We start from the raw sequence: 23,827 nt of genomic DNA, 5'->3' as shown, positions 1-23,827 counted from the left end.
TGTGACAGGTGTCAGGTTACCTGGCAAGAGGGAATTAAGGGTTCTAGTCACCTGACCTGAATTATCCAGGTGGGCCCAGGGTCATCCCAGGGGCCCCAGTACATGGAAAAGTCTGGATGCAAGAAGATAGATGTGACATGTAAAGCAGCCCCCTCCTGGTCTGACTCCAGGCTTGGCCCACGAGCTCCAGGCAGCGCCGTATTTTGGGGTGGGCCCCAGCCCGGGACAAGCAGGGCTCTGGACCCGGTAAGCACACTGACCTAAAGCCCCTTGGCGCCCCCCCCCCTTCCCTGCTTGCCCCACTGGCCTGGGGGGCTCATGAGGCCCACTTCTGCAGACTCTTCCCAGCCCAGGGGAAGGGACACAGCTGCTCCTCATCGCAGCAATGACAACTAATTCAGAAACTATTCCAGCCCCTCACCTGAAAGCCTCTCAAAGAGGGCTTGCAATCAGCTTTGATGACATGAAAGTGTTCTCGTCGCCAAACTTTTAGACTTCCCTTTGAAGTTTGCAGGGAAGAAGCCGCGCACACGTGTTCAGCACATCTTGCTACCTATGGTTTCCATCCCCAGGGCTTGCGCTTGGGGCGCGCAGACCATGTAGGTCCAGCACCCCCCCGGCCCCTCCCTCCCAGCTTGAGCCAAACGCTTCATTAACACGGAACCCAACCCTCCGACGCTGAATGCCCCAGGGTCAACATCAGGCACTGAGTAAATAGGACATTCTGTTCGAATGTACCAGAAGCCCACGAGACTTTTGGGGCTTGAGCGTGCTTCTCTGCCAAAAGGTCTCCTGAGCGCCTCCCACGATTCACCTGCGCAAAGAGCTTCACTGAGAAGATGGGGGGCAGGTCTGGGGCTGGGCCCTGGGGGTGGAAGCTGAGCTCACGATCCCTGCCCTCTGCTGCTGCCAGGGAGCCTGTGTCCTGCGAGGATTGAGGCCACCAGTCTGCACTGCCAGCATGGGACGGGCCACTTGGAAACTTCTGGACTGAGAGACCCCTCTCTGAGCATGCTAGCAGCTAAGGGGCCCCGCCACTGGGCCAGGGAGGCAGGAAGAGCACCCCGCCCAGAGCAGAGGGCCGGTGGCTGCTCTCCGTGGCGCCCACCAGCCTCCAGGCCCACGGCTGCACCCAGCCCGCCCCACGGAGCACAGGCCACCCATGAACACGACCCTCCATCTCCTTCCTACGTTTCCTGCAAGCTGAACAGTGTGTACCACCAGCGCAGTGGGAACAAAGCAGGTGCCAGCACGAGGAACACCCTCACGGTTCTCCGCACACCTGACCCAGGGCTACCGCCAAGCTCGGAAGGGCCCGGAACTGACATTTATGGTGATCCCCGAAGGTGTAAAGCCGGGGCGGAGGGCACGCAAGTCGGAGATGATTGGCGGCGCCCCTGGGAGCCGCGTGTATGCTGCGCTGGTGATGTCGGTGTGGTCGTTATAATTGGGTTTCCAGCCTGCCCTGCCTCTTTATTAATTGCACACATTCCTCTTGACAAAGTGACATGCTGGTGGCCGTGATGCGGCTTTGACGCAGGCACCTTTTGATCTTCATCCTAAAAGTCACATTTGTGACCAGAACCTAAGACGGGAGCAGCCCCCCTGGGCCGTGTCTCCCATGGGAACGTCTGGACAGAGCGGCTTCTTGGAACCGCTCACATAATTGTGTCACCTTGCCGTGTCCACGTTGTAACACTTATCCTGGGTCTGCTAACCCACAGCATGCTCTAGAAACGCTTTGCCTGGACGTTGTTGGCCGCCTGAGTTGGATTCTGCAGAGGAGTGGGGGAGGCTCCCCGAAGGACTTCTGGAATTAAAGCCAAAGGCTCGGCGCTCCAGCAAATGCTGAGATTAGGGCGCATGTCTACGGCAGGACGGAACAGGTGCACATACCAAAGTGTCTCCCCAGATATTTGCTAATGACTAGGACAAAAGCAGGGACTTTGGGGGGCAGCCACCCCGTGAAGCAGGGGAAGGTCAGCGCATCAACAGCATAAACCCCCCGGGGGATGATGCACGGAGGGATTCCCGAATCCATGACCTTGATCTAATCGTAAGGACTCATCAGACAAACCCAATGCAACGGACATTCTGCAAAACCCGTGAGCGATGTTCCCAGAAAGGGTCAAGGTCGTGGCAGAAGAGGAGAGCCTGACAACCTGTCGCAGACCACAGATGGAGGAGCCGAGTCAACCCAGAGCTCCCCTGTGTTCATAATAAAAAGCTTTTCAAGTGTTAAACATACACACAGACACACGGAAGCTCGGCTCTGCGCCACCTAAGCCACCAGGCGCCCGGGGTGGGGGGCACCCCCAGCTGCCACTGCCCTGCACCAGCGGAGCCGCGTCCACAGTGAGTCATGTGTCAGTGTGTGGAATGGTCTCCTGCGGGGCAGTTGTCAGGAGCTTTTGGTCAGCAGAGCACAAGCGCTGATTTTCCGCCGTCCAGCCCGGGCCAAGTGGTGGAGCAGCCTGTAGCCCTGGGCGGCCCGCGCTCCTCCCACGGCTGGCGCCCACCCAGCACACAAAATGTTTTCTTTCCGGTGAATCACACTTCACGTCAGGTCAACCTCCAGGGCAGAAAGGGTGACACCTTGTACCCTGAAAGGAACTCAGGGAATGTGCTCGGCCCTTTTGCTGGGCCCGCGCCCTGGGAGCAGGAGCGTCACCGCTGGGAGAATGCAACAGGCACACGGGAGCACTGTCGTGACTCGCCAGGAATTGCAGCGTCTAGTTGTGAGGTTTTCACAATCACCTCGCTGGTGGAGCCTTAGCGCCTTTAAAGCAGGAGCTGTGTGCGCGCTGTGCGGGAGGAGGTTAACGGTGCGGGTCCCCGGAAGGGGAAGAACATTCCTCAGCCACTAGAAATGACAAATACCCACCATTTGCTTCAACATGGATGGACCTGGAGGGTATTATGCTGAGCGAAGTAAGTCAATCGGAGAAGGACAAACAGTGTATGTTCTCATTCATTTGGGGAATATAAAAAATAGTGAAAGGGATTATAGGGGAAACGAGAGAAAATGAATGGAAAATATCAGAGAGGGAGACAGGATGTGAGACTCCTAACTCTGGGAAGCGAACAAGGGTGGTGGAAGGGGGGGGGGTGGGGGTGACTGGGTGACGGGCACTGAGGGGACACTTGATGGGATGAGCACTGGGTATCATGCTATATGTTGGCAAATTGAACTCTAATAAAAAAAATAGTTAAAAAAAATTTTAAAGCAGCGTTTGTGAGACACGCTCTCCGCCGAGACTCAGCTCCGACCAGCAGCCATGCGAGGAGCCGGAGGAGTCTGGGCCCAGGCGGGACCGGCCGCAAAGACATGCACAGGTGAATGCAGTTTGGAAAAGGCAGTCACCTGCCGCACTCAGGTGAGGGGACAGGAGAGCGATGGTCCCGGGGAGCCCCGCGCCCTGCGCGTTCACACTGTGATGCTGTTGGCAATGCCGGGTCACCCCCCAGGAAGGGCTTTGGCCGTCACCACGCGGGACCCCAGGCGCCTTCCGTGTAAGGCCTCAGATTAAGAACCGATGTTGCCTGCTGCCTTGACATCTGAAACCCAACGGCAGACTCCCCCTCTCCGCGCCCGGCTTCCACGGAGTGGTCCTTACCAGACGGAGCACAACCCCCACCTGTCCCTGAGCAGTGGGCCCAAGAGATGATTCACACGGGGAACCAGGGGGCCCTTGCCCTCCCGTCACTGCACGGTCCCTGCTGGCTCACGCTGTTCCCAAGCATGACAGCCATGGCCCTGCGTGGCCTGGGCCCTTAGGACACGGGACAGTAAACCACTCTTGGTCTCATCTGTCCAGTTCCGGGTATTGAGCATCCACCATCCCCACAAGATGGGGTGAATAGGAGATAACTGACACAGCCCCTCAATCCACCTGGGGTTCTCAGCTGGGGTGCTTTTGCCCCCTGCGGGATGCTCTGCAGTGTCTGGAGAGATTTTTTTTTCTTTTTTTTCTTTTTTTTTTAATTTTTTTTTTTTATTTATTTATGATAGTTACAGAGAGAGAGAGAGAGAGAGGCAGAGACACAGGCAGAGGGAGAAGCAGGCTCCATGCACCGGGAGCCCGACGTGGGATTCGATCCCGGGTCTCCAGGATCGCGCCCTGGGCCAAAGACAGGCGCTAAACCGCTACGCCACCCAGGGACCCCTGGAGACATTTTTCATTGTCACAGCTGATTACTGTCTCCCCGGAAGACCTTCTTCACTTGGGTTCCAGAACAAGTTGTCCTCCTCTGTCGGTGGCTGCAGCAACTCGTGCCACGGCCGGCTCCCCGTCATGCCCCTGACTCTAAACACTGGGGGACCCCAGGCTCAGTCCTCTTTTCTTCTCCATCCCATACTTAACCATCACTCCCTGGGTTAGTGAAAAGACTCTCAGGGTTTAGACTTCCCTCTAAACGCCAGGGCTCCCAGATAAACATGTCTTGGAAATTCTTCACCTTCTTGAGGTTTGTGTATCCAACTTGTCAAGAGGCCCTCCACACACCGGGAGAACGTGTTTACAAACCATATATCTGGTAAGAGACTCCTCTCAAAACTTTATAAAAAGCTATTAAAATTTTTTTTAATGGACAACTTATTTTAAAGATGAGCAAATGACCTCAATAGACATTTATCCAAAGAAGACGTACACATGGCCAGAAAGCATGTGAAAGGATGCTCGCCCGCACAGTCATGGTGGAAGCACAATCACCGTGAGATGCACCCTCACACCCACTAGGGCGGCTGTAGTCGAAAAAGCAGATGAAGCAAGTGTTGGTGACGATTTGGAGAAAGCGGGGCCCTTACACATCACCAGTGCACACGTAACATGGTGTGGCCACTTTGGAAAACGGTCTGACACCCCCCTGATGATTCAACACCATGGCTGAATGACTCAGCAGTCCCTATGCGTAGTCCTAGGAATACACACCAGCGAGGTGAGAACAATTATGTCCTTAGACACTTGTGCGTGAATGTGCCCAGCAGCATGACGCATGACAACCAAAAAGTAGAAGCAATCCAGATGCCCGTCAGTGGCTGGGCAAAATGTGGCAAATCCACATGGTGAATCCATTTACTCAGCCATTAAAGGAGCACAGCCCTGACACACCCTATGACACGACTAATCCTCGAAAACACGGTGCTCAGTGAAGGAAGCCAGACACCAAAGTCCACATATCACACGATTCCACTTACATAAAACGGGCAGACCAGGCAAATCCATGGGGACAGAATAGGTCCGTGGTGGCCAGGGGCCGGGACACAAGGAATGGGGAGTGATTGCTAATGGGTATGAGACTTCTTGGGGGGGTGATGAAAACGTTCTAAAATTGATTGTGGTGGGACACCTGGGTGACTCAGTGGTTGAGCGTCTGCCTTGGGCTCAGGGTGTGATCCTGGGGTCCTGGGATCGAGTCCCCATCGGGCTCCCTGCATGGAGCCTGCTTGTCCCTCTGCCTGTGTCTCTGCTTCTGTGTGTGTGTGTGTGTGTGTCTCATGAAATAAATAAATAAAATCTTTAAAAAAATAAAAAATAAAATATTTTAAAAAATAAAATTAAATTGATTGTGGTGATGGATGCGAATCTCTGTGAATACACCAAAATGAATCATACTCTTTAAATGGGTGAAGGCAAAGCAGATATAAGAATCCAGCTGTGTTCCGGAGTCTTTCACGAAGCCAAATAGTAAAAAGACTTGCAAAAATGTAAAACCAAATCATTCCTCTTGCTAATTCTGGTGGGTTGCTTTTTTTTTTTTTTTAATAAAGTTATCTTTCATAAAAACATGTTACTTGTAGTTAACCACTAACGTATTTTTTATTTTTTATTTTTTTGAATTTCATTATTGTTAAGTGCATGAATAAATATTTTAAGTTTTCCTCAACTTTAATTTTTTTAAGATTTTATTTATTTATTTGAGAGAGAGAGAGAACATAAGCAGGGGAGGGGCAGAAGGACGGGGAGAACCAGGCTGCCCGCTGAGCAGGGAGCCTGACGCAATGTGGGGCTTTTTCCCAGGACCCTGGGATCCTCTGCCTGTGTCTCTGCCTCTCTCTGTGTGTGTCTCTCATGAATAAATAAATAAAATATTTTTTTAAAAATCCTTTTTAAAATTTCTGTTTATTTATTTTTTGAAGATTTACTTATTTATTCAAGAGAGAGGGGGAGAGAACATGCCCACAAGCAAGGGAGGGGCACTGGGGAGGCAGAGAGAGAATCACAACCAGACTCTCCACTCAGCACGGGGCCCAACGTGGGGCTCCCCCTTAGGACCCTGAGATCATGTGTGACCTGAGCTGGAATTAAGAGTTGGACGCTTAACCGACTGAGCCAGTCAGGCGTCCCGAGCACATGTATCATAAGTGACATCCAAATAGACAAGAAAACCTGCACCAGATGCCACCTGACTGTTTAACTCAGACACCCACACCTCAGCCCTCTGGTCCCTTGGACCTGCCCACAGTCACCAGATGAATACAGGATGCCCAGTTAAACTAAAAAATCAGAAAGAAAAATGGCTCAAATATAAGTATATCCCAAATATGACATGGACATACTTATGCTAAAGAATTATTTATTTATCCAAAATTCAAATTTAACTGAGCACCCTGCAATTTCACTTACTAAATAAAAAATTCTCCCCACCTGGCAACCACAGCCACCCAGAGACTGAGTCAAGTGGCAAAGCAGGGAGACCAGTATTCCTCATCCTCTCTACCTTCAGCAACACCCTATTCCTGGCCAGTGTGAGCCTCCTGCGTACTCCCATCCAGCCAGGCGCCTGCGTGATCCGGGGTGGCAGGCGTAATCTTTTTTAAAGATTTATTTATTTTTTAATTCATGAAAGAGGCAGAGACACAGGCAGAGGGAGATGCAGTTTCCCTGTGGGGAGCCCGACGCAGGACTCGATCCCAGGACCCCGGGATCATGCCCTGCACCAAAGGCAAGATGCTCAACCACTGAGCCACCCAGGTGTCCATGGGGTGGAGGTTTAAAGATCCCTGGGGTGGTCCTTTCACCGTGGCTTTGCATCTGGGTCCACGGTACAGGGCGTTGCTGGCCTCAGAGTACCCTGGCCAGGCTGAGATCATTGGTCTTGGGCTGGCAGGAGGGGCCCTGGCTGGCTGGGGTGTGTACGTGCCTGCATGCGTCACCCGGTCCCTGGGTGCCTGTGGTGTCCTCGATCACCCCGCAAGTATCCTAGGCCAGCTCTGTGCCTGTCTTCGTCCTTCCAACCTTCTGGCTCTGCCTGGCCTACATTCGCCCTCTGGGCACAGCTGGACCCCCTCTGCCCGCACCCTCAAGGTGGAGATGAGCACTGGACACTTCCTCTGGGAGCAGGAGGTGCGCTGGCCCAGCAGACGGGAGACACGACCCTGTCCCACACTCACCCCTGCGCTCCTCCAGCCCACGGAGCTCCATCATCCTGCCAAGAGGAAGGCTGACAAGTTTGTGCTCACTCTTCTTTATTCAGAGCCACCTGAACTTGGAGCTGAAGGAGACCATTAAAGCCAAAAAGCAGAGGGAGGAGGGCCAGCAGGAGGGAGCCGGGAAATTTGCTGCTTTTTATGAAGCAACCCGTCCCCCCTCGCTAAGATCTTAGCCTCTGCTGGCCTCCAGATCTGCGCGGTCAGGTGCCCGGGCTGTCGCAGGACCCTGAGCTCGTGGTCATGTGCCAAGGCAGCAATGGAAAGTGGACGCAAGGCTCCTTCCCGCCACGCGGGAGAGCTTCAGGGTGGCAGGTGCCCTCGACGGGAGAATTCTGGACACACTGACCCACTGGATTGCTGAGGCCCTGCCCGTCTCCTCCACGCAGGCCTCCAGGACCCACACGGGGTGGGGGGGCGCTCTGACTCCTCAGTTCCAACCCCGCTGAGCGTCTGGGGCACCCTCAGCACAGAACCATGCCCTGGGGCGGGGTTCAGAAACAGATGTGAGCTCTCACAGCTCTGGAGGCCAGAGTAGGAAAGCAAGGCATTACAGGGCTGGGCTCCCCTAAAACCCAGAGGCCGGCTCCTGCCTCTGTCCCCACACGGCCACTTCTCTGCGTCTGCCTATGGGCACCTCTCCCTACAAGGACACCTGTCACCCGACTCCAGGCCCAGCAGGACGCTCTCATCTCCAAATCCTTGACTAGTTGCAACCGCAAAGGCCCTATATCCAGACACGGTAAGGATCACAGGCTCTGGGCAGACACGCCTTCGTGGGGGACGCCGTGAGAGCCAGCACAGACTCCGTGGCAGGTGGGCACCCACGGCCCCGCTCCCAGTCAGCTGGAGCGGGAGCCTGTCGCGGAAGGCCCGAGACTCCAACGTGGAGTCAAGGACAGGGCTGTGAGGAGTCCCTCACAGAGGGGAGACCTAAGGCCCCGCGTCACAGGACTAGATCTGTCCCCAGAAAAGCTTCCGGGGCCACGCACACCCTCACACCAGCAGTCACAGCTGCCTGGACGGGGACACAGGCGGCTCCTGCGGTTGTCGCCAGCTCCGCCGCGGCTCTCTGCAGGGCAGCCGGGGCCTCGCCGGGGGTGTGGACCGGCCTCCCTCGCTCTCCCTGTCCCCTGGGCTCCTCTGGCCGAGCCTCTGCCGTGCGGACAGCAGCTTCTGCGGACCTGCGGCTTCGGCGTTTACAGCGTGTCAGGGACTAGATGTTTGTCCCTGGCGGGGATTAGCACTGAGCTTACGATACTTAATAAAATCCAGACTTCACTCCACTGGGTCTCACCCGGAGTGGCACCAGCCTTCCCAACCCTTCTGGGAGGGGTGGTGGGGTGGGCAACCTGGGCGAGCTGCCCACCCACGTGGGCCCTGGGGTGGGGGCCCTGATGAGAACAGAACCACCAGCCTGTAGGTTCCGAATCCTTCTCCACACCTCACTGTCCAGAAAGTGAGGGTGGTGCGTGAACCTTGTCTGAGGCCGGCTCCTCACTTCCGGAACATTCTTCTGGCTGTTGCATTAGTTTCTGATGCTGCAAAATAAATGAGCACAAACTCAGAGGCTTGAGACAGCGCCCACTTACCACCCCTCTGTGTCTGTGAGTCGGGAGTGGGGAGTCTCTCCCACCGCTGTACCGGGGTTCCTCCCAAGCTCCCCTGCTTGTTGACGGGATTCGTCTCCTTGCATTGGTGAGGCTGAAGCCCCTGCTTTTGGGGTGGCTAGGCTGGGACCCCCGTCAGCTCTGGGAGGCAGCCCGTGCTCCCTCCACCGGGGCACTGCAGCCGCCCATAGCACACTGTCTGCTTTGTGCCCCACCAGCAAATGGGTGGCTCTGCCTTCCTGCCTTCCTGACCCCCCATTATGGCCTACAGGTGTCCCCCCAAATTCCTATGTTGAGATGCTGAGCCCCCAGGTGACCGCATTAGGGACAGGGCCCCTGGGCTGTAAGATAGTGAGAGTAGAGGCCCAGGAACCTCCTAAGAAGAGACGCAGAGCTGCCTCCTGTCTCTGCTGGGGGGGCGGGGCGGAACAGGCGTCTGGCCGCCCCGGAAGCAGGAAGCCGGCCCACCACACAGCAGGCCTGTGGGCTCCGATCCTGCATCCTGCAGCCGATTCTGCATCCTGCAGCCTGGCACGGGAGAAATGAACGTGTGCAGCGTGCGCTGCGCTCACCTGGGACACCGCCCACCCCCTCCCCGGGTTTGTTTCTGACCGAGGTGAAATGCACGTGCACGTGGCCCAAAGTCAGCCACATTCAAGGGAACATGGATGACACGTGGCACGCCCACACGGCTGGGCACCGGCCCCCCTGGGTCCCACTGCCCATTGCCCTCGCCCCGACCCCATGAACCAGCCAGCCATCCACAGCCCCCCACTTAGGCCATCCCACTCCGGCCTCTCCCCCTTGGAAACGCAGAGGCGGCCGGTTAGCTCCCAAAACACGAGAGCGACGCCCGGGGAACTCACAGGTCCCCCCCGCAAGGCCAGGCACAGCAGGGACTGGAGTCTGGGGCCACCTCAGAGGGCCGGAGCTCCAGCTTTCAGGGTTGTCCCCACGGGCCCCTGCCACCGAACTCGGCCACCGGGGTCTGCCTATGCAGCCTGAGTTTGCTCATCTGTGAAATGGGGTTCCTAACAGCTGCCTGGCAGATAGAGCAACACTGACAGCATCAGCCGGTCCAGGCCCCACGCTGAGAGCTCTCACACGATCTTCTGGGCTCAGGAAACGCAGCGGGCCTTGTTGTCACCGCCTCTGTCTGCTTTCCTTCCTTCCCTGCCTTTCCGACTCCCCAGGCTTCTGGGCTCTTCGGGGTACATGGCAAGGAGGCGGTGGGCCTCCCTAGGCACAAGGGCATCCCCGGTTGGTTTCTTCTTGCCCTTCCGGGCCTGCCTGTGACTCTGCACCCCGGCCATGCTCCCTCCCGGCTCTGTGTCCCCCACTTTGCACCAGCAGGTCCAGCCAGCAGCAGAAGCACTGCCGCCCGTGCATCCCCTGTACAGGGGCTCCCCCCCAACCCAAGTCCAGACAGTGAGACCGGAAGTTAGACAGCGCCCAGATGCTTCTCCCGAACTAACCGGCGGGGCTGGCCAAGGAGTGGCCTGCTGTCACCGCCACTGCGTCTCCCGGGACACCGGCTTCCCCTTGGGTGCTTGGTGGAAGTAAACGTCTCCAGATGCACTTTCCGTCAGATACGCCATCCTCCCTCTCAGAGGCTGGAAGGGAGGCAGCAGGGCCTGACCCGTGGGGGGCTGTGGGTCCCCAGCGCTAGGGGCTGAGAGCAGACAGGCAACGGGAACAAGACCTCCAATTGTCCTCTACAGCCTGGCTGAGGCCCGCTTCCCTCTGAATCAGATATTGAGTATGAAACAGTCCTGGCAACAGTTTTGCATTACCGTCTTGGTTGACTGACTGTTTTCATACGGCTCTTCCAGCAAAAAGCACATGCAATGTGGCTCAGATTAAGCAGTATAAAAAACTCTCTCAACCTCAAAGCCAGGAGCTTGGCTCTGAGTCGGAGCAGAGCCCCCACCTCTTGTCCGAAGTCCCTGGCAGCCCAGGCGGCACCCATGCTGGGGGTCAAGTGAGAGGACTCTCATCATTTCCTTTTTTTCTTTTTTTTTAAGATTTCGTTTATTTATTTGAGAGAGAGCAGGAAGGAGAAGAAGGGGAGGGGGAGGGAGAAGAAAGAGATGGGGAGGGAGAAGCAGGCTCCACACAGAGCACGGAGCCCAATCTCAGGACCCTGAGATCACCACCTGAGCTGAAACCAGGAGTCCGACATTCAACCTGTGCAGCCACCCAGACGTCCCAAGAGTCTCAGCACTTCTGAAGGTGGGGCTGAACATCCCAGGGTCAACATGGTGGGATGCTGAACATCCCAGGGCTCAAGGGCAAGGCTATCACCCGAGGCTAGGCAGACTGCAGGTGCACAGGCATCTGGAGGGACTCAGCAGGATGGCCTCAGGGTCTCCCTGGGGGCCGCTGTCAGTCAAGTCCCCCTCGAGCCAGGCCTTCAGGGCGTTCCCACAGGCTCTGGTGATGCAGCCCTTCCACCCTAGTCCAGAGGACCGGCCCTACTTCAGAACCCAGCAGATTGGCTCCAGGAATCAACGTAGACCGTGCCCAGAGTGCCCACCTTCAGCCCCACCTGGGGTCTCGAGCAAACCTCTTCTCGCCAGGCCAGCTTGTTCAGCGCAGACTGTGCCCCCAGATTATTCTGCAAGAGTCCCCGGACTGACCTGCTCTGTCCTGGGAGCAGTCCAGGGTCTCCGAGGTGTGCAGAGTAGGATGAGGCAGGCAAGGCCAGCCCCTGCCAGTGTGGCTTCCCCGAACAAGAGGTCACGGAGGTGCTGCTGCCAGTGGAGCCTGTGCCATGAAGACATGCCCAGCCCAGGGCCCTGGCAGCTTGGGACCCAGAATGACCCCGAGCACCACCCAAGTCCCGGAGCTGGGAGCTGTGGTCCACAGGTTTGCAAGGGCTGGGGCTCCAGAGGAAACAGTTCCTGGCACAGAAGAACATGGCTAGTGTTCCAACTCGGTTTTCATAGATTGTGTGTTGGTCTGTTTGGCTTCCATTGATCACAGGTGAAACCACCAGCCACAGTTGTTTATACCTCCCCTGTGACCCAGAGCGCGCACTCGGACACACCCCTCACACGACACCATGCCCTGTCCTGAATCACCCAGCGCGCCAGGTCCCAGACCAGGCCCCAAGGTCTACCAGGATGATTGAAGCAGCCGGCCCCGAGCCGTGTGCCCTGCCTTGCCTTGCCGGGGTCGGGGGCTGTGGGGGGGTGCTGCGGGGACTGCGGGGCCTGCAGGGACAGTGCGTCCCCCTGCCCCCTGCAGAGCCGCCCCCCTCATCCCTTACAGGGGGAAACCTCACTGTCTTGCCCCTGAGCCATCCCTCCCTGTAACTTCCCTCGGGTTCCATCCACAGTGGGCCCTGCTTAATGAATCCTTCATGTCCTGGGAGAATTAATAACCCATCCCTATAACCCACAATTTTCTATGGAAGTCGTTTAAAAAAAAAACTGAGATGAAATTCATCTTTAAGAAAATCACCATATTAAAGTGAACAATTCAGGGGCATGTAGTGCCTTCACGGTGTTGCGTGACCACCACCCCTACCTGGTTCCAAAAACATGTTTCTCTCCCCACCGGGGGAAGCCCCCCACCCATCCCTGGGCCCCTGGCGACCACCACTCAGCTCTCTGCACCCGTGGAGTTGCCCGTTCCGGACACTTCACACAAATGCAATCATAGAACATGTGACCCTTTGTGTCTGGCTTCTCTCACCGCATTTCCAAGATGCGTTCCCGCCATGGTGTGCATCACAGCCTCAACCCTTTCCGTGGCTGAAGAACAGCCAATGGCACGGACAGACCACATTTCGTGTGCCCGCTCCTCTGTGGATGGACACTGGGTTGCTTCTGCCCTCTGGCTCTTGTCAGGAGGCCACGGCCATTGCATAAGCTCTCATTTGTACACTGGTTTGTAAACCTTCCAAGTACATAGGTGAAGGGCCTGGTTTACACTCGTGGTCTCCCTAACCACCACCCCCCGACACTGCCGGGGGCCCACAACTGGAGGGTCCCGCTGTCCCCTGCCTGGTGCAGCTGGGCGGGCCGTCCTCTCCCAGGGCTGCCCCTTCTCCCTCCTGCCACACCCCTCGGCTGTGGGTCCTGTTCATTTTGTAGTTTGGTGTGAGCTTTTCCTGTTATTTGGAGGGTGGTCCCCCTCCTCGGGGAGTTCACATAAGACACAGGGTAGGAAACAGAGGAAGCGTGACGTGGAACCGGAGAGCCCCAGAGAGAAGCGCGAAGGACTGAAAGCCCAAGCGGTGGAGGCTTCCTGCCGGACGGGGCGCCCTGACCCTGGACACAGAAGGTCCCCGGCACTCCAAGGGCTGAGAGGGACATGATGGAGTCGCTGGGTCCTGAGGCCCTGTCCCTCCACCCCAGGCTCCCCCAGACCCCAACCCGCACTCTCTTTGCCCCAAGGACAGAGTCTTCAGGAGTCAGCCCTTGCCAACTTACGAGAGAAGACTTCTAGACAGGGAGAGTCCCACAGAAATGAACCACAAGGTTCACAACGTCCTCAAGTTCCCAGCCCCTCCGACAGCTGCCATAGGCACGGAGGGCATCCAGAGTCCCAGAGGCTGCCAGGGCCACGCAGAGGGAAGCATCGAGGGTCTGCAGGCTTTGCCTGGCCCATCCTAGCAGCGATGCAGGGGGACCTGCTCAGACCAGCAGCTCCTTAATAGGAACGAGAAGCTCCCAGGAACGGGGCCGTCTAGAGTTTGGGAAGGGCCTCTGGATCTGGCTGAGGGCACAGGTCCCAGTAGTGTCCACCCTGGGATATGGAAACCAGCCATGGGGACCAGGAGGACCAGGCTTCTCCCCAAAGCACCCCTGCTCCTGGGGTGAAAGGGGTCACACGCACTACCCCAGAATGGTACCTCTCCTTCCAGACTTTTCCCTCCGACACCTGGGACTGCCCTGCAGCCTGGAGAAGCCTGGAGGGAAGCAAGCAGGCCCTCCAGCCCTGGAGGCAGGGACCGCTTCACAAGAGGACAGAGTCAGCAGGTGGCTGCAGATGTGCCCCTGGCAGCACCTCCTCCAGGGGAGGGAGGGAGCCAGGCCCCCCTCAGGCGCTGTGGATGCAAGGACATGGGGGAGGACAGGGTGCTGTCTGGGTCCTCTCCTCATCTGGAAAGAAGATTCACGATAGGGAAATACTGCCAGACCAACAGGGAGGGCAGACCCAGGTCCCGAAGCTCCCCAGGGTCAGGGGACCCTCAGGCCAGGGCCCGCACAGGGTTCCCAGTGCCTGCCTGTGTAAGGCACGGGGTAAGAAGGCTGTCCTCCCCCAGGCGCACCTGCCAGTCCTGGTGGGCCCCCACCTTGTACCAGCCATGGCCCGAAGGCCGGGGACCGGGGAAGACCCCCCACTCCCAGCTGCCCCATCCCAGTCGGGCTGGCTTTGGACGAGGGGAGGAGGAGTCCCCGGCCCTTTCTACTTCGCTGAGCAAAACAGGAGGACGGTAACTGAATCAGCACTTCTCGTCCCATCTGGAACATTCCAACATGGAAAACCACTGAGCATCTGGGGAAACAATTTAGGGACTTTAATTAAAGGCCGATGACTCTCCCACGGAGACCCACCCCCACACACAGCTGGGAGGACCACCACATCTGCCCTCAGCGTGTTGGGGGCCCAGCTGGGCACCTGGCTCTGGGCGTTGGCGGTCAGGCCGTTTCCACTGGGAGGGGGGTGACCAGAAGGAGCCGGCTCACCCTCTCTGCTCACTGTTTCCAGTCTGCCTTCTGGGCACCAAAGCCAGACAAACAGGTGGCTCCCACAGCTCTACTTCCAAGAAGATTCAGGAAGAGAAAAGTGGGTCATGTCAGTGAGCTCAGGAAAGGGACTCGAAGTGTAGGGAGGAAACGAGCCCAGTGTGCAAGCACAGCCGCCACCTTCTCCGCCTGCTCCCTCTCGGTCTGCGCCTTCTGGGGGAAAGGCAGGCCAGGCAGAGGGAACAGCATGGGCAAAGGCGACACGGGCCGTGGCAGGTGGAGGTGGCCGGGCACAAGCTCAAGGCTGAGAGGAGCGTGCAGGCCGGGGAGGCAGGGGCAGGCCTCAGGGCCAGCTTCTGCAGTCAGGCATGTGGTCCTCATTCTAGAGGCAATGGGGGTGGGGTAGAAGACGGGAGCGTTTTAAAATAATGGGATCTGGTGGACTCTGAAGACGCCCCCCTCTCTGGCTGCCATGCAAGCAAAGAGCTCCTTGCAGGAGAACAAAAGAGGTGCCCCCGAAGCCATCCAGGCGTGAGCTCGTGGATGTCTGCACAAGGGTGTGTCCAGGAAGCAGAAACAAGCATGGACCAGGCTGCCATGCGGTCACCAAGTGGGGCCCCAGCACCGGGGACAGGGACAGCACTGCCAAGCCCAGTGCCTGTCACCCAGGAGGGATTCCAGAACGAAGGGCACCCCTTGCTCATCATCGTTATTGCAGATTGGGCCAGCCCTCCCCTGCGCCCACACACAGGAACATCTCACCCACATCTGCCCACATCTGCCACCACATTTCCGCCAAGGTCTCTTGGGGCAGCCCCCAGCCCTGCCCCCGGCCTGACCCTGATGGCAGAGCCTAGGGACAGGGCCGGCCCCTTGGGACAGTCCAGACAGGAGTGTCCTCCTCTGGGCCCAGAACCAGCAGGAAGGGGTGCAGGGCTCCGGGCCAGGCCACGGAGGACAGAGGCCCCCATCTCCCTCCCTGCTTCCTGTTGAGCCTCTTCTCATGCGCAGACATCAGCTGACAACTCGGATAGTCATGTGACAAAGACGGTAACCACCCTGACTGGTGGGGCCACTGGTGGGGCCACTGGTTCAGTCAGCCGGGAAAGGGGGCTGCCACTCCCCTGGAAATCCTCCCTCGTTTCAGCCCTGGGGCCCAGGACAGGCAGCTGCTCCAAGTAGCCCAGGGGTGGAAAGGCCACATCAGGGCCAAGGATTTCATATGGACACAGGCCTGGGGTGCAGAGGGTGCAGCCGGGTCCTGTGAGGGCCCAGCACAGCCAGGCCATGCGGGGCTTGGGCCTAAGGGTCCCTGGAGGCCATTGTGAGGGCAGTGTGGCCAGGAGCAGGTGATAACAATTACTGAAGGGGCCTCTGCATTCCCAGGGGGAGAGGGGTGGACAGGGCACCCTGGAACACCCAAGTCTGGCTCAGGAGTGGAGCAGGCGGTGGACGTCCCTGGGCATGCCGTCTGGCCCATCCCCTGGGGGAGGGAGCCTGTCACTCAGCAGAACTGGGGCATCCAGGGCCTAGGGGGGTGACCCACTGACGGGGCAAGTCCTATAGCCTATAGCCAGGCAGGGTCCGGAGGGTGGGAGCTGCGGGAGGGCGTGGCCCTGGAAAGTGGGCGTGGCCTAGAGGGTGGGCGTGGCTGGAGGCTAGGATCTTTTGTGGGCGAGGCCTATCGGGTGGGATCCGTGCGTGGGCGTGGTCTGTTGTGGGCGGGGCCTCGGTGGGCGGGGCCGGACCGCCCCGGAGCTGCTGGGAGGCTGGAGGGCTGCTTCCAGAATCACGGGGTCTAAGCTGGGAGTCACTGGGCCGGCCCTAAGCCTCTCTGAGCCTCAGTTGCTCATCTGTTATGTGTGGCCAAGCTCACAGAACACCCCAAGGGGTGGATAAGGATTGGGTTTTGGACCACTCCTGGCATATGAACAGTGCCCTGTAGAGATAACTAGTGTGATGATCATTTCCCCGGGCGGTGGCACCTCCAACCCCCACCTTGCAGCCTTCAAGGTTACCTGGAGGAACACAGATGCAAACTTTACTTCTTAAATATTTTTCTCTACCCATTACCTGTACACGGACTGCTCCGGCCAGGTGACAGGCACAAATTAAGGTTACTGTGTGTCCCCAGGCAGCACGAGGGCTGGCCTGTCCTCCTCAGTCCCAGCCAAAGTCCTGGCCAGTCATCTGGTAGAACTTGCGGTTAAAGGGCCGGTAGAAGTCCCGCAGGCGCTGGACCACAGCCTCGGGCACCCGCGGGTGGGGCCGGCCCTTGGATTTGCCCAGGCAGCGCGGGCGACTGCTCCCCTGGGCCTTCTTGAGGCAGGGGAAGCCCTTGGTGGTGTTGAAGTAAAAGTGCTTGTCCGTGACCACCCGCTTGAGGCCCAGGAAGTCCTGGACACGGCCGAGTTCTCCCGCTGGGTCGCTGACCAGGCGCTCCCCGCTGACGAACAGGAAGCGGGACAAGGGGAAGAAGCGCAGCCAGTTGTCCAGGTGCTGGGCGTACAGGCCGATGCGCACGGCGCTCCAGGCCGTGTCCACGGGGCCCAGGCCGTGGCGGAAGGCCAGGGCACGGAAACTGGGCAGGCCTGGCATCTTGGAGAGTGTCTGGGCATAGTCGGAGATGGCCCGGGTTACAGGGTTCCGCACCACCACAATCAGCTTCGTGTCCGGGGACATGCCGTGGATGCGGCCAGGAGCCTCCCGAGTCACGAAGTAGCTAGGGGTTTTCTCCATGGTGATCTGCCCATCCAGGGTGCGTGGCATCAGGCTCCTGGGGATGGAGGGGAGGAAGGTAGGCGACAGTGGGTACTGACCCCCAGTGACCCAGAACTAACCTCCCCTTCCTCCAGGGAAGTCCCAAACCTCCAAGGTGGGCCAGCCTTCCCCAGAAAACCCTGTCATCCTAGGTGCTTGGGTGGGCAGCCTGGGTGCCCACAGTGGGGGCCCATCCCGTCAGGCTGCCCACCCCTCTCCCAGAGCTAGGTTGTGCCCACACTCGACACTGCTGGGCCTCTTGCCCCAGACCCAGTTCTCAGGAAGCCAGCATCCTGGGGGCCACCCACACAGCCTCGCCCACCTTCCCCATCCCTCAGGCCCTCACACCACACATCCCCTAATCAGGCCATTAATTACTGACAAGTGTCCCCAACAAAGGGCAGCTTCCCTCCCTTTTCCCTCCTCCCTTGCACAGACTCTCCTGCCTCTGATTACAGCCCTGCTAATTCTCACTGACCTGGACCAGATCAGAATGGATCAGAATGGATCAGAACAGATCAGAATGCGAATAGCCTCCAGCACAGCACAGCACACTGGAGAGCAGGGAGTTCAGTGGCCTGAGTCCCTGTCCCAAGACCCCAGCTTTCTGGGCTTCCCAGACCTGGCTTAGACCCCACAGTGCAAGGCTGCTTCAGCTGCAGCATTTTTGGCCAGGGGAGGGGAGTACTGACTCATCCCAAGGTTCTGGGGGAGTGGGCTGGTGACAGCCCCCTGATGGCCCCAAACCTGGGGCAGCCCATCCTGAACACCCGCCCAGAGTGGGGAGGGCAGCTACCCTGAGCAGTGTGTCCCACTGCCACACCTGCCAACCAGGTAGTACAGGGTGAGGCGGGCAGGGTGTGGCCTAGCCAGCTGAGCAAACAGCCCTAAGGGAGGGCCAGGAACTAGGTCAACAGAGGCAGAGGCTGTCGGGACCTGTGCTAGGGAGGGGAGGGCTCTGCAGGCTGGCCCCGCCTCTTGTCCTCTGAGGGAGCTGCCCCTACTCAGCTGATAGGCTCCAGGACTGGCCCCAGCCAGGGAGGTGACATAAATTGTGAAGTTCAGGTTTTATCCAGCCTCGGGGACCCCCAGACCCAAGCCCCTGGGAGGCAGGGTCTGAGTTACCTCCTTCTACTCAGACCCCCAACAAAACTCAGGTCAGGAGGACACAGAGATGCACAGACCCATGAGTTAGGGTACTTAGCTTGGAGGGTGCTGGTGGTGGGACAAGAGAATGTGCACATGTGAGTCCAGGGCATGCCACTGGCTCCCTGACACCATCCCAGGAACTCTAGGGAGTCAGGTGGGATGCACGGTCTGCTAGTTACCCCTCCTTCAGAACAAGGCTCCAGGCAGAGCTGGTCCACAGAAGTGATGGCGACAGCTCTGCTTCTCCATCTCCATGAAAGCGCGAGCTGGCGCTCCGTCCCTGCCGCTCACTGCCCCCTCTGACAGGCAGGCTCAGGGACGAAGCATCAGCCCACAGTGCTGGGCTGCAGCTGCTGCCAGGCGGTCAGCTGGGGTTCTGCTCCCAGAGCCCCTGCGTCCCTCTGCCGGCCTCCTGCAGCTGGGAATCCAGCTGGAACAGTACCCAGACCTCTCCCTTCAAACGAATAAGTTCAAGGAGATCTTGGCTTGTGACAATACCAAGGGCTGAGACCCAGGGCTACAGGAAACCCCTTTCCACTGACCCTCAGTGCTGAGTCCCACAAAGAGACAGTGTGCCAGGCCACATCTGAAGTCACTGTCCCTGGGGCACCTGGGTGGCCCTGTCAGTCAAGCATCCAACTCTTGGTTTTGGTTCAGGTCATGATCTTGGGGTCATGAGATCAAGCCCTGCGTTGGTCTCTGTGCTCAGCAAGTCTGCTTGGGACTCTTCCTCCCTCTGGCTCTGCCTCTTCCCTCCTCAAATAAATAAATAAATCCTGAAGAAGGAGGAGGAGGAGGAGGAGAAGTCACTGCCCCTCCCTTCAACACTTCGGTTAGGGAAGACAACCACCCCAATTGCTCAGGGGAAGCCCCCCATCCATCTTTGACACACTCTTTTCATCCTTTCTACCCGCCAGGCACCAAGTGGTCCAGAGGTGCACCATCCTTCCCTTCCCAGACCGGGTAGGCTTCTGAATAGCCTCTAGCCCTTCACTCCTCCCGGGTGACGTGGCCACAAGGAGGAGTTAAGGGGACACCAGCACCTGCCGCTGCTGTCTCTCCCAGGAAGTAGAGGAGCAGATGGAAGAGGTGCCCTGGATCCAAGGAGCAGAGGAGTGGGGAGGGGGCAGGGGCTGCAGACTTTCCAGGCCTACTCCTGCCACACACCAGCTTCCAGCTCTGAGATCTCTGGGATCAATTACTCTCCCCAGGCCCAGCCCAGGCTTGGAGCAGGGTGGGGATGGAGGCTTTGGGGGGCGAGAGAGACCAGGGAGGATAAGAGGAGCAACACACTGACCCCCACACGGCAAACATCTGACAAGCTGTCCTATGGAAACGCCCCGTCCCCAAGTTCATCTGGTCTGCATTTCCCTGCAGCTTCAGCCCAGCCCTGGCAACTCTCCCTCCTCTGTTTTGCTGGGTGGACACCTCTCCCGGGCCCCATCCAGCCCAGCCTGGAACCCCACACACCCCAGTCACGGCTCCCGTGTGGAGCCTGCGGTGCAGGGCGAGTGGGGGCGCTGAGTGCCCAGTCAGAGAAGCCTCTGCGGGTGAGCAGGGGGAGAGCAGTCCCACAGAGGCCCGGCCCCCCCACATACTTCACTGCTCCTGCCTTGGCTGCTTGGGCCCCCAGACCCAGGGGTCCCCCCACCCGCCACCCTCCACCTCTCCTTTCAAGCTCCAAAACACCTTGGCCCAAGCTTAGCCCCCACCTGCCCCCAGACAAGGCACTCGCTCCTGAACTGAGACTTTGGGGTGTTCCTGTGAGCGCAGCCACTGCTGTACAGAAGGTCAATTAGTGAGTGAATCAAGGAAAAAGTGCCGAGTGGGGGGCACTGGAGGGTCACAGTCTCCAAGACGAAGGACCCTGAGAGCCTGAGGGGTGAACTTCCCAGAGACCAAGGTCAACTCTGAGCAGCCCAGCACCTACCTGCCCCGTCCACGGGAAGGACTAGAGTCACTGCCTGAAATGAGATTGGTCTCAGCCCTGTGGGAAACAGGGGGTCCCCAAAATTCAACTGGGGGCAGTAGCCACTCCTCCTCTACTCGCTGCCCCAACCCCCTTCCAAAACAGGGCTCTGCATTCACTGGAAGTCCTTCCCAGGTCCTGAGAGCAGACTGCCAGACCATGCCCAGGGGCTGGGCAACTTCTTCACGTTCGGAGAAACTGAGGCTGCAGTGGGCATTCTCAGAGGCTCACTGCACATTCAGAGGGGGTGGAAAGGACAGACAGGTCCAGAGGAACAGGGCACCTGTGAGCACGCCAAGCCCACCTCCACACATGTCAGTACATGGACACAGCCCCTCTGGGCACCCGGACACACGCACCCCAAAGCTCAGCCAGCCTGGCTCCTGCTTGTTCTGCACTGGCCAGCGAAGGCTCAGTGCCAGTCAGCCCTGAGAGACAGCTCTGAATGGGTGCAGGCCACTGGGACCCGACCCTCTGCATCCTCTGCAGCCACCCCCACCCCCAGGCCCCCGGACATGGCTCTAAAAATGAGAAAGGAGAAAGTCTCTTCTTTACCAGAGTTAGACACGCTCCTGAATCTCCCCCTCCCACGACGGCCACTCCAGGATCCCAAGGATCCCTACCCAGAGCTGAAAATCTGGCCCAGCTGCCTCTCAGGAGCCCCCTCCTCCCCAGCACCTGAGCATGCATCCAGGGAGGGCCTAGACGGGGCTCCAAGCCCTCTGGACCCTCCTGGCCCCAGGCTCTTTGAGAACCCCCAGCACTAGCCGTGCTGCAGCCCCTCACGCGTCCAGCTCAGCGCCTTGCCACAGCTCCTGTTCTCAAAGCTCCTGGGGGCCAGTGGCAGGCTCTGAAGTTTGCTCTAGGTAACAGCATGTCCTCCGCCCCCTGCCCCTCCTCCTCTTCTTCCTTCCCTCCCTCCTCCTCTTCCTCTCCTTCTGGACAGCAGCGAGGGATTAGGGATGCCTTTGCATGCTGCAGCACTGTCAGAGTCGGGTAGCTGTCTCTCCCTGAGCATCCAGGATGCTGGGACTCAGCCAACTGGGTCCAAGGATGGACTCGCTTCCCCATCGCCACCTGACTTCCCTAGCACCCCCAACAGCAGCAACCCTTCAGAGCCCAGGATTCCTTCTCTCACTGGGGCCCCTCTAAACCCATGAGTTGTTTTAGTGCAAAGGGCAAAGATAACAAATAAGAGTGAGTGGGGGCCAGCTGAGGGGTGGGGTGAGGTGGGGTGGGGTGGCGGAACCTGGGAAGAGGAAACTGGTATACCACAGAGCCAAGAGTCTGAGTCCTGCCACCCTGCACTCCCCATTAATTCACTAGGTGACCTTGGGCTGGGTCCTCTCTGTCCCATAGCTTGGGGATGAGGTGAGAACTGCAGGCAGTGGGGTGACTCACTCTCCATCTGGAAGCCCTCATTTCCCCGCAGGAAGGGACAGGGCACCATGGCAGGCTTGTGCACCATGGAAGGAGGCAGAGGGCAGGGCCCCACGCTGCCTCAGCTGGGACTGGATGCTCCCCCACATTCTCCCGTGGCACCCCAACACCATCCAGCTAGGCAGCAGGGCAGCTACAGAGCCCTTGACATGAGGTGGGGGTCCCAATTCCCACATCTTCTTCCTTTCTAAATAAAGCCCAGACTCCCTCCAGACCCTCAGAACCAGGAGGATTCCTCTTCCCAGGATTGAGGGTCTGGGGACAGGTCAGACACTGCCTAGGAGGCTACAGGGAAAATTCTTGGGGTAACTGGCCAGAGGTCAGACATGCTGTCCCAGAGTGATCCAGTGGGGAAGGGCAGATGAGCATGAAGAATTTCTAATGCTCCTCAAACCCCACTAGGTTCAAACTACTTATCCCGGTTGGAAACGCCTCCCCTCAGGTCTTCATGAGACCCCTCAGCAACGCTGAACCAGGGTTTTCCCTGGACTTTCCAAAGTTTCTGCGCCACCCCCTCCCCCGGCCAGTCATCGCTCCTTCTTTCTGTAAAATCCAATGCAAGGGACCGCGTCTCTGAGGTCAAGCCTCCGCCCTCCACTCAGGCTGGTCTCAGCTCGGATCCCTGGACACCTCGGCCCACCGCGCCCCCAGTGAGACCCCTGGGGCGCATCATGCTGTTGGTGGAAGGCACCCGCCAGGGCGCGCACCGACGCCGATGGGGCGGAGAGGCCGGGCGCTCACCGGTACCAGGCGAGGCCGCGCTCGTAGCACCTGTCGAAGAAGTGGGGCTCAGAGCCGAGCGCGCGGACGTCGGGGTGCAGCCGCAAGAACTCCAACAGGGCGCGCGTGCCGCCCTTCTTCACGCCCACGATGAGCGCCTGCGGAAAGCGCCGGTGTCCCGGGCCGCTGGCCACCGGCAGGCCTGGCGCCCCCGGGCTGCGGACAGCGAGGAGCGGCTCGGCGGGCGCGGGGGCCGGCAGGGAGGCGCGGGCGGCCGGCGGGCCGCGGCCGGGGAGGGTGCAGAGGCAGTAGGCGCCCAGCGCCAGCGCGCCCAGCACCAGCGGCGCCCGCGGCCCCCGCAGCGCGGCCCCCTGCCAGGCCCCCGCGCCCTGGCCGCCCCCGGCCCCGCCGCCCAGGCCGCCGCTACCTGCCATGGGGCTGCGCCGCGCCCAGGCCCTGGAACCGGGGCTGCGGGAGGGAGCGCATCCCGGGCGAGCAGCGCGCGGCCAGCGGCGCCCGGCTTCTGCTTTGCGCCCCGGCACCCGCGGACTCGGAGCGGGCGGGGGCGGGGCCGAGAAGCCTCGCCCCCTCTGAGGCCACGCCCCCGAGGCCACGCCCCCACGACCACAGCCCCGCCTGGGCCTCGCGGGCGCCGGGGGAGGCCGAGGCGCAATGGGAACCTCGGAGACCACCCGGACGCGCCTTCTAGGAGACGCTGGGCTGCACCCCGCTCGGCTCCGGGGCCGTTGCCGTTACGGATGCCCGGCGACGGGTCAGGTGTCAGGGCTGTGACGGGACTGAGATGCCTGCCCCAAGACCCGCTCTCGGACCAGGGCGGAGCAGCAGGTGCGCGGGCGAAGCCAGGGGATCAAGGAGGCGCGTGGACCCGGGCCGACAGGGCACAGGGGTCCCCCGGCCTGGAGGGGAGTCTGAGGGGAGGACAGGGCGCGCTTTGCTGACAGTCGGCTTGCCGTTCATCAGGGTCACCGCCCTGGCGGCTGGAGAGGGCTGGCCAAGTATCATTACCATCTTAGAGTCCCTGGGAACCAGG

General features: G+C 59.2%; 1 protein-coding gene across 1 annotated transcript; it reads right to left on the bottom strand.

The window, feature by feature from the left end:
• Positions 1–14,548: 14,548 nt before the first annotated feature.
• HS3ST6 (heparan sulfate-glucosamine 3-sulfotransferase 6) lies at positions 14,549–23,273 on the bottom strand. The gene is made up of 2 exons (XM_025984687.2): positions 22,798–23,273; positions 14,549–17,514 (listed from the first exon to the last, which is right to left on the bottom strand). Exons 1-2 carry the CDS (start codon positions 23,208–23,210, stop codon positions 16,899–16,901), a joined length of 1,029 nt encoding a protein of 342 aa, XP_025840472.2. The 5' UTR covers positions 23,211–23,273; the 3' UTR covers positions 14,549–16,898.
• Positions 23,274–23,827: the final 554 nt, after the last annotated feature.

Source organism: Vulpes vulpes, chromosome 3 (assembly GCF_048418805.1).
Source record: "Vulpes vulpes isolate BD-2025 chromosome 3, VulVul3, whole genome shotgun sequence".
In the NCBI taxonomy this organism is placed as follows: Eukaryota; Metazoa; Chordata; class Mammalia; order Carnivora; family Canidae; genus Vulpes; species Vulpes vulpes.
The sequence above is the reverse complement of the archived record's forward strand: the minus strand, read 5'-3'. Positions and strand labels throughout refer to the sequence as shown.

What these genes read in the sequence shown, in the direction of transcription:
- HS3ST6 (XM_025984687.2), bottom strand. Translation starts at nt 23,210, where the DNA reads ATGGCAGGTAGCGGCGGCCTGGGCGGCGGGGCCGGGGGCGGCCAGGGC. An exon ending in CGCGGCCTCGCCTGGTACCG is followed by an intron (nt 17,515 to 22,797) that starts GTGAGCGCCCGG and finishes CTCCATCCCCAG; the next exon opens with GAGCCTGATGCCACGCACCC.